Below are 10,517 nucleotides of genomic sequence, written 5' to 3' on the forward strand. Positions count from 1 at the left end.
TCATACGCGCCAAAACAGAGAAAAAAATCACTTTGCATAGAAATTCATGCACCCTTTGAAAGAGGGGAAGATGGAGCGAAACTCGCGGGAAAAATCGAACGCTCTTTAACAGGGAGAAATATGAAGTGAATAGAACTCGCTTCGCGTGATAAGAGGAAAGAACAAATCGAAAGAGAATCTTGAAGAGTAGAGACTGTTATGATTGTACAATGTGACCCATTTGAATCGATCATTACAAATATCTCTTGAACAGTGCATTTTAGGAAAAATATTTTAGACAAAAGTTTTAGGACTTCGAGGGAGACATAAAATGGTGCTATTGGTTTGATCTTGGTGGCGTCGTCAAGGCAAGCTTTGAATTTTTTAAGCGAAATGGAACTCCCCATTTTTCATTACATGTTCTTGTAGCTCTCTCAAAAGTTTTAAAAAAATAATCAAATATTTTTTCATGAAGTACTTTGAGAGTTGTAAGGCTTGAAAATTATAGTACCGTCGGCATTAGCATTACCCAAAGTATTCGACCGATACGATGGCTAAAACCTTTTGAATGTTGTTCAGGATCACAATCTGGATAATATTTGTCAAGATCGAGGCCATTGGAAATTGTACCTCTTATTTTTATATAAAAATGAATTTTTAGTGTAGAAATAAAAATAAGAGAAACACTCTCCAACTCTCCAATTATCCTAATCTTAATAAATGTTATCCAGATCATGAGTCTGAACAACATTCAAGAGGTTTTAGTCGTCGATCACTTTGAGCAATACTAATGCCAGCGGTGTTGTAACTTTCAAACGTTATAACTCGGAAAGTACTTAATAAAAATGAACTTAATTATGTGTTTTAGAATGCTCTCAAAGTAAGCTACAAAATATGTAATGAAAAATGGGGGATTCCATTTTAAAAAAATGCAAAATATCCTTGCCCTCACCTCGCCATCCAAACCCTTTTATATTCCCTTCAAAGTCCCTTTGTCTGAAACATTTTTCCCTTAAATGCACTATTAAAGAGATGTTTGAGATCAATTAAAATGGGACACGCTGTATAGGGCGAAAAATAGACTATTATATCTATTTTTGTATAAAATCTATTTTGTATAAAATTATTATAGTAAAGAATAACTAAGTTAGAATAAATAATAAAATTTTACATACTCTTAACTGTGTTAGCTCTTTATTGGCTTTTTTTCTTTTTTATTAAATTATCTTTAGAGCCATATTTATATTTTTATTTATATTACAGTAAATTTATATATTAAGAAAATTTATGTAAGATCGATATAAAAACTCATTTCAAAGCTGTAAGGCAAGAAATAAATGTTTATTTATTAAGCAATGTAGAAATTGTACTATAAACAATCTTGTGCTACAGGTTAATTGTTATTGCTATTTTTTCCTTGTTTTCCTTTTTTTTATCGTATATCGGAATATCGAATATTCAATTACATTGTTTTCGGATATCCAATATCTGATCTCCTATAATTTTAAAATCTAGTGCATCCCTAATTCAAATATAAAATAATTTTTCTTTTATTTAACAAAGGAGTAAGTAAGATCACATTCTAATCGCAATGAAACCTAAACTAACTTTTAAAAAGCTTTTGTGAGGTCTTAAGAAGTATGAAAATAATTCATTTATCTGGGAAAGTTATAAGAGCGCAAGCTATTAAGCTTTAATATTGATTTATACATAGAAACCAACAATCTTTCGTATACCAATCATCTGTAACTAAAATAAAGTATATATTATAATAAAGTACATTTTGCATTCTTCATTTTAATAAATTATTTTGTGTTTTTAACTTAATTTTTTTATTGAGTTACATTTAATATTTATTTAATCCTTTTATAATGTAGGTCGAGAATTAATAAAATTAAGAAATAGCATAATGATTAAACGTAAGTATTTTGTGTGTACTTTTTATTGAGCAACGCAGTAGCATCGCGATGCCAAGTGTACAAAAATATTAGAAATATGATTTAATTTTGAGGATTTTGCAAAAGATTAATATCAGTGTTGTTGAAGATATTTCAATCGCAGCTATTATTTCTTAATGCTATACTATTACTCCATGATATTTAGTCATTTATTAACAATAGATGTAGTAAGGATAGTGTTATACCATTTAAAAAATGGAGCTTCTTAAAGAGTATTTTCGATATGCATTTTGTTTTTTAGCATTTTGTTTTTTCAAAAGAAAACGACAACTGAAGGTCATAAAATTCTGATAGAAACTTATGGTAATGTTGCTCCATCAATTAAGACATGTGAATATCGATTCAGATAGTTCAGACAAAAGTGATGATTTCAATGTTAACGACAAAAATCGTTATTGAACGAAAATCCAATCCACTTCATCCAAATACAATCCACTTCAGAATTTGTCAGAGAAATAAATATTGACCGTACAATAGTTACCAAACATTTACATGCGAAAAAGATTCACAAAGAAGGAAAATAAATTCCACATCACTTATCGGAAAATGCCATTGCGAATCGATTGAACATTTGTATTTCGTCAATCGCTAGACAAAAGTAGAGTTTTTTTTATATTACATTATTGATGAAAAATGGATCTATTTTGGATAATCACAAAACGAAAAAAAACATGGGTTGATCCAAATCAATCAACATTCAATTCGAGGCGCATTCACAGTTCAAAGATATTGTTGTGTATTTAATGTATCAAAAAGATATCAAAAAGGTATTATATACTATGAACTATTAAATCCGAAAAAAAACTGTCACCGCTGATTGTTAACGACAATTATACAAATTGAAGCAAGTATTAGACCAAAAATGATCTTTAATTGCAAGTAAACGATGCAAAGTGATCCTTCATGACAATGCTCGACCTCAACTGTTGCATTATCAGTAAAGCAAACGCTTATTATAGCTGAAATGGAAAATCTTACCGCACTTCGCATATTTTTCAGACTCTGCTCTTGATTTTTATTTGTTCCAATTGATGCAACATGTTCTAGAGGATATTACACATTTTCATAATTTCGAAGATGGGTGAAAATTTGTTGAAAATTGGACTCCAAAGAAGAATTTTTTTATCGTCGTGGAATCTATCTTGTACCAGAAAAATGGGAAAAAGTTATACAAAATGAAGGAAAATATTTTGATCAAAGTATTCATTCATTATCTTGTTTAAATAAATCAGTTTTTTTTGAGAAAAAAACCCTCAAAATTAAATCACACTCCAAATATAAAACTGCTTGACGTGTAAACATTATTGCATACATGATCGTGTGCCGCTATCAAATTTTCAACACTACTACTAGCTTTATTTGGAATTTTTGATATCGATAAACTTTCGATTAAAATTACTCAGAAACTAAACTCGCAATCAAAAATCTAAAAATATTTTTCTTATATAATATCAGTGAAATTTTTCGATTGCGGTTAATCCAAGCAAAATTAGTGCAGTCAATATTGAGATCTAGGCTATGTTCGCTTTGGTGTTCACGATGCCTAAACGTTGTTTCATTTTTATTGTTTATTAAATATTAAGGGTCTTTCGGTTTGAGAATCAATTTTAAACTCTTCGAGAATTTTTTTAATGAATAAAGATGTAAGTGCACTTAAAAAGTACAGGTGAAGTAGAAAGTGCATATAATATACAATGAACATGTAAAAAAATATTTTTTGTTTATTATTTACAAAGTAGTAATAAGATAGCGCTGAAATTTGGCCTGCACCATGAACACGATCAAATGACGATCAAGATAAATCGTATTGTTGATCTGAAAATAAAAAAATAAAGCGGTTTCTTAATGAATGAACTTATAATCCTCGCCTGAATCAGGATAATTAATATCATATGCATATTTTCAAAATGACGACAGTTTAAAAAAATTTTTCGAATTTTCCTCATTTTTCCTCTTATTTATACTTCCAAAAAAAATTAATCTAAAGAAAAAAATTAATGTAAGCTATTAATTGTGATTCAGATGATAATAACATATTCTCTGAATATAACCCTTGAAGTAGAAGTCGGTCAGACTAATACAATAGTTCGTTTGAAATCGTGATCCAAACCATGTTCGAAAACGTGGTTTCGAAAAAAACGTGATTAAAATTTTGAAACATTTTGATATCGCTCCTTTTTTCATTAGAATCAAAAGTGACGCTCAAAAAAGAACGAAACTCTGCTCCATTGGATAGAAACATTCTAAAATAACCTCGAAAGTTTGAATATAAATAATAGCGAACGCCGGTTATAACAATTGGTTGGCGTGCACTATTTGAATTGATCAAACGACTCCAAACACCATGTCATTTTATCTCGTATAAGTTGAATTATAAATAGCGAAGCTACAAAATTAGCAGTTACAAAATTAGCAAACAATTATTAGCATCTGTTCTTTGTTGAATTATTACTTTCATGTATTGTGTATATCTGCAGAGATAAATTGTATGTAATAACTTTTTTATTAGATCATATTGTAAATAATTTCTATTTTAACTTATTGATTCTAAAATATTGCATTTTACGACCTGGGATGAAAGATTTTTTTTTCATTATAATCCGGTTAACCATTTCAGTCTATCTTATGAAATACTTGGATAATTGCATTTATCCGTATCCGTTTTTTATTAAGAAGAATGTAATATTCGATACCTTTTTTATACACTTGTATATTTTCTTTTTTAAATTTGTACTTAGCGAGAGGAAGAAGAAAGAAACTGCATAAAGAAACTTAATGTACACAGAATAAAGTGCAAGCGTCCTGTCAAAATGTAATCGTATATGTGCCTGTTCTTAAACATCATACTCATTGTTTTATTCGGATGATATCTTCATCATTCTAATGATATCATGATGAGGAAAAGTAGAGGGGCAAAACGCTTATTTGCTCAGGGCTGAAATCCCATTATTGTTCGCACGTAGAAGCTCAACTCGCCGACATTAAGAACTGTGCATGTAAAAAATATTAAAGCAACTTATAAATAAAACAAAATCAACGCGTATTTGACTTAAGAAAAATACTATTTCCTTTTGCTAAAATTGGTATAAAGAAGACTGTTTCCTAATACGTTGATTTTAACGTTGTAACAACTTCAATTTTGTATGCTCGCCGGAAACTTTGATAATGGTGCGCAAAATAAATCGCTTCGGGAGGCAAGATGCAAATAAATTGGATTCATGTAATGTTGCAGTAAAGAATCATGTATTTTTAAGTATAAGCAATATAATACAGTCTTATGCGAAGATATGTATATGCATGCTGTGTATGTAAACGCAACGCGATACGGATCGATATTGCTGTCAGCTTCACAATACAGACGCGGCTCGCGGGTATACGCAGCAAATCGCAGTCGCGGTCGCGGTCGCGGTCGCGGTACCCATCGCGGTAAAGCGCGCGAGTTTTCTCCGATGCAATGGGGAAAACCAAGAATGCGTTTTAAACACTCAGCGGTCGAGAACATTCGGCGGAGGCGGAAAAAATTCCACTCATTTACTACTGTCGAGGTGGACCCGATGGTCAAGAAGACGACAAAGACAGAGCACTCTCTATCCCTGGAATTATGTCGGTGCGCAGAAAACGGCGGCAAGCAAACCAGCGGTCGAGAACGACAAAATACAGCAAGACAAAATACACTCTGCCTCAGAGATCTCCGTCGATACAGCAACCATTTCTAGGATACTAATCGGTTGCGATCGAGAACGCATGATAGTGGCAAAATACTCTCTACCACTTTTCTATGCTCGCGGTCGGAGGATTCGGAATTGGAAGATAATGGAATAGGAGCAAGATCGATACAGAAAAGAAAAGAGAGAAAAATCGCGGCTTTTATATTAATTGTTGTTCCCACTCGTATTGTTCCGGAATCATTCACCGGTTAATAATACGAGCGGGAAAAAACGGAATTCAGTGTAATTCGTGTGTATTCAGAAATCTCCAGCGGAGCGGATATCACTTGTGAATTATCTTTAGATCTGTTTAAAAAATATGCGGGCGTCCTCATCGTTGCATTCTGGTGGGTGGATGCGACGGCATTCAGTCAGAATTTCGGGGACGATACAGTTTTTAGGAATGCATTGTTACAATTTTATATACGCTTCCTGAATATTTGTAAAATATAAAATATGTTTTTATATATATAAATCAATAAGTTCCGATTGGTTTCTAAATTTCCACGTATAAACACAATATTAAAGCCTAATAACTTACTGCGTTAGTCTCACAATTTTCTTATCACTTTTCGAATAAATAATAGTTATTTTCTTCTTGAGATCTAACGAAAGATTTTTAAAGATAGTTTAAATTCCATCGCGAGGAAAAATTTGGCCTTATTTTATTCCTTCAATTATTTATATTTTTTTATATTAAAAATGACTACTTGCACGTACAATCAAGTCACATTCACATATCTCTTTTTTTTTGAGTGTAAGAATTTCATAACCACTTGAACGTACTACTGGCGAGGATATTGTTGTGAAAGTTGATTGTACTTCTAGTTGCTCTGTTGAGTTGATATTTATTCTTGAAGATATTATTTCTGTCGGAATGGTAGTAGTGAATATTTTATCTTCTTCTGTATCATTTAATAAGCCCTTTAAAGATGAATTATCAATTTCAGGAATCTGTGTATATATGGTTGAGTTTATTGACTCCTTACAATCTGTGTCATTTTTACAGATTGATATATCTTCTATTTTCGTTACTTCTACCACATTAATACATGCTAATAATAACAATGAAAGAGAAAACATTGTTGTAAATTATTGATATTTATGTTTTGATATTTATACCAATATTTACTCAAAATTAGATCTTTTTCTTAGATCTGCTAAGACTTTCTAATTGAATATTGCTTATGCATTTTCCATTGCTTTCATAATCATCTGTTCACAACTGACATCCAAATTTATCGAAATTTCTTGTTAAGATATATAACTGAACAATCACTGTTCCCATGCTTTGTGTTAGTATTTCAAACCTATCTAATGTGTTTATTAAAACACTAGGTGATTTTAATTGTAAACTATTTCCTAGGAATTTATCATATAATCTGTCCTTCCAAGTACCTGTATAAAAGTTTAATAAACTTTTATTAGAATAAATAAAAATGATAAATTTTGTTAATACAATGTATTATGAAATTTTGTCAGTGTATATACCAATAGGTTTCCATGTATGACAATCTAAAACATAAGAACCAGATGATACTGGAACATTATATACTCCATATGAAAGAAATATTATCCTTCCATAATTATCTCTGCCAAATACTTGTAATAATAACTTCGGAGAATTTTGTATAGTCTGAGTTGTGTAATGTAAATCTATCGGATGATCCCAAACTGGATTATTAGTATAAAAATCACAGCTCTCTTGCGTTTGTCCTTCCTCATATCCTGATATGATTTTCCAACCATTACCTACAATAATAACAAAATTTATTGATGTGACAAATCTATTTCTATTAACTAATAGACATGGGCTTATTTTTCTTACCAACGTAAAAATTCCATTTACAGAGTAGATGTGATTGTTTAAAATTTTTTGCGGATGAAACTTGTCCAACTATATGCAACTCGGCCATTCCATGAAATCATGTTGCAACTTATAAAATATACAAAATATAGTAGTGTAGGATATATATTTATCCATAATAATCTTAATAAAAAAAATACTTACTTACGGATCTATTGCAAAAAAGGATGAATGCTAAAATGAGCTGATTTTTGTCTCAAAAATGCAACAAAAGTTATACATATAATTTTTTGGACCGCTGAATATAATAATAATAAAATTTTTTTCCATCCATGAGAAAGATCAAAATTCGCATTAAAAGAATTTATTCTTGTTGACAATTTCGATCCAATTTCTTAATCATTTGTATTATGATATAATTTTATAACTTTTCTCACTGAAAACCAAAGAAGCTTGAAAATAAAACATTTCTAAATCTAACAAACACCTACTTAGAGTTCTAATATATATATAAGTGAAACGCGACCGACTTATGTCAGTATCGCAAAATTTACTAACGTATTATACTAACGAGAGTATTTAAAAATGGCCACGAAAAGTGCTGCCTTTAAATTATAGCCATGTTTCGATATATTGAAAATCTATAGTATGCATAATATATTATAAATTTTCAATACTAGCAGCATATCGAAACACGATCCATTAGACAAGCTAAGACGAGAAAAAGAAAATTATTCAAGATAATAATTCGTGCAAGATCATAACCCTCACATGTGAATATCAGGTTGTGCGTGCAAAAATGCCACATCGCCTTTATGATATGATAGTCGCACATGTGCGGGCACTATGCAGTCCATGCGTGATGGGGCATATGCGAGCGTAAACAAATCGTATGATAAAGTATATGATCATAAGTTATTACAAATCAATGGGAGCACTGACACTGCCATTACAAATAATCATCATGTTGTGCACGCAAGATCGTCGTTATATTGCCATCACGCATGATGGGAGCACACACATGCGAGGCATTATACTATCACGCGTAATGAGAGTACACATATGCGCGACATTAGAAGCAAAAAACATTAAAACAAAAAATTTTTAGAAAAATCACTACATGTGAACATTTAAAATATATTATTACAAAATATAAAAACATATGAAAAAGAGGTAATGAGGATAAATTTTATTCCCAAAAATTTACCTCCGATTTTTCACTAATCAGTGCTCAGTATCAAAGCGCTGTTGTTTAAATGAAGATCTAGAATAATAATTCATTACTTTTTTAAACGAGAATGGATTGAAATGGATTCAGATTTTCAGAAATACGTATTCACAAATGTTAAAATAAATGCTTTTCAATCCTGAATGCATTTTTATTCAACGAAATATTATGCCTAATATGAGAGCCAAACACAAAGTGTTCGCGTATAAAGGATTTATTCAATTAATATATAATATGACAGACGTTTCATCCTATTGCGGATTCTTTTCAATATCTTGATAACATTATATAATAAGATTAAACATTGATAAATCATATAATTATTATACAAATTGAATTTTAACAATCGTATTGTGCGACATATAGTCTTATTGTAATCATTGTAATCATAATAAATTGTGACGTCCAAGCGTATTCTCATAATAATTATCGAGTTAATATTGTAAAATAACAGTTATATAAAATGATTAGAACGAAATAAATAAATAATAAATAATGTTTAAAACTTGATGATAACTGAAACTTGAACTACATGATAAATGCAAAGACAGATCGCTCAGATGAAATTATTATTATCGTTATTGTATGCTCTCATATTACTGTACGTAAGTATTGATGTACTTAAAAACGAGAAAATTCTCTCAGAGAAAGCGTAGATTCTATTTCTCGCTCTCATATGACTAACTTAATTGTAACTAAACAATATATATAATATGTTGACAAGACTGGTATGGAGAAGGAAACATCAAGTCTTTGTGAATAAATTAGAATAAACCGCGTCGAGAGATTTCGTGTCATTTTTAATGTTTAAATCATTAACTTGTTTTTTTATGAAAATCATTTCTGACGTCAATCTTTTGCGTAAAAATTTTTCTTCAACTAAAATATTTATGTTTTCCTAGTCGAATTCATATGAAAAATCAAATCTATGTGCAGTAATAATTGATTGTTATGTCGTATTCCAGTTAATATGATTTCTATGTTTCTTAATACGTGTTTTTAAAATTCTATCTGTTTGTTCCACATAAGACGCATTGCAATCTTTATAATTTATTCTATACACTAAATTTGAAATGTGACAAAACAGGGAGCTTCATCTGAACACGGATGAATTTCTTTAATTTATTGATTTATTGACATCTTTGTGTGTTATGCTTATGTAAGAACTTTTTCAGTAATATAAGGAACAAATGATATTGTAAAAAACCTTCATTTCTTTGTTTCATTAATATTAGTGTTATTATTGCTATTAACTAATTTACTATTTAATAACTCGAACTTTTTATGCAACTTTCTGCTAATAATGATAAAGATTAAATTTAATGGGTAATCATTTTTTAAAAGGATCTTAATTATATATATCGTCAAAATTCTTTTGATGGTACCTTGGGTGAGAGAGAAATAAAACCCTATCAATTAATCCTAATTTAATGTTTTGTTTTTGTACTAAGGATTGTCTAGAGTTAAAATTCAAGTATCATCCTAAAGAAGAAGATTTCTGATGTCAATCATTATATGTGTAGTAGTATAATTAGAATAACGTCAAAAAAATTAAGAGTATCTCCTATCTTCATCGTAAATTTAATTCTTGGATGGTAATTGTTGAAGGTATTTAATAATATTTCAATGTAATTTTGATTAGCTAGTACAATGTCACCGACATATCTGATATAAAACGAAAGAGATACAGATAATAATTTTAAAAAATTCATTTCTAAGTCACACATGACTATGTTTGCTACTATGGGGAATAAAGGTGATCCCATTATATTAGCATATTAATATAATATATAAATTATTAGAACGAAATTAACAATAAATAAATAATAAATAATAAA

The 10,517-nt window shown here is 29.9% G+C and overlaps 1 protein-coding gene across 1 annotated transcript; it reads right to left on the minus strand.

Annotated features, from left to right (window-relative positions):
• Positions 1-6,863: 6,863 nt before the first annotated feature.
• On the minus strand, positions 6,864-7,560 carry LOC105622929 (B9 domain-containing protein 2). Its single transcript, XM_012204336.1, has 3 exons — positions 7,473-7,560; positions 7,136-7,396; positions 6,864-7,042 (listed from the first exon to the last, which is right to left on the minus strand). Exons 1-3 carry the CDS (start codon positions 7,558-7,560, stop codon positions 6,864-6,866), a joined length of 528 nt encoding a protein of 175 aa, XP_012059726.1.
• Between the last annotated feature and the right edge of the window lie 2,957 nt (positions 7,561-10,517).

The sequence above is a fragment of the Atta cephalotes genome, assembly GCF_000143395.1.
Source record: "Atta cephalotes unplaced genomic scaffold scaffold00050, whole genome shotgun sequence".
In the NCBI taxonomy this organism is placed as follows: Eukaryota; Metazoa; Arthropoda; class Insecta; order Hymenoptera; family Formicidae; genus Atta; species Atta cephalotes.

Bases quoted from the DNA above. Each gene is read 5' to 3' on its own strand.
- LOC105622929 (XM_012204336.1), bottom strand. From the start codon at position 7,560: ATGGCCGAGTTGCATATAGTTGGACAAGTTTCATCCGCAAAAAATTTT. The intron at 7,397-7,472 runs GTAAGAAAAATA...TTATTATTGTAG, and splicing joins TAAATGGAATTTTTACGTTG to GTAATGGTTGGAAAATCATA. The intron at 7,043-7,135 runs GTATATACACTG...ACTTTTATACAG, and splicing joins TCATACATGGAAACCTATTG to GTACTTGGAAGGACAGATTA.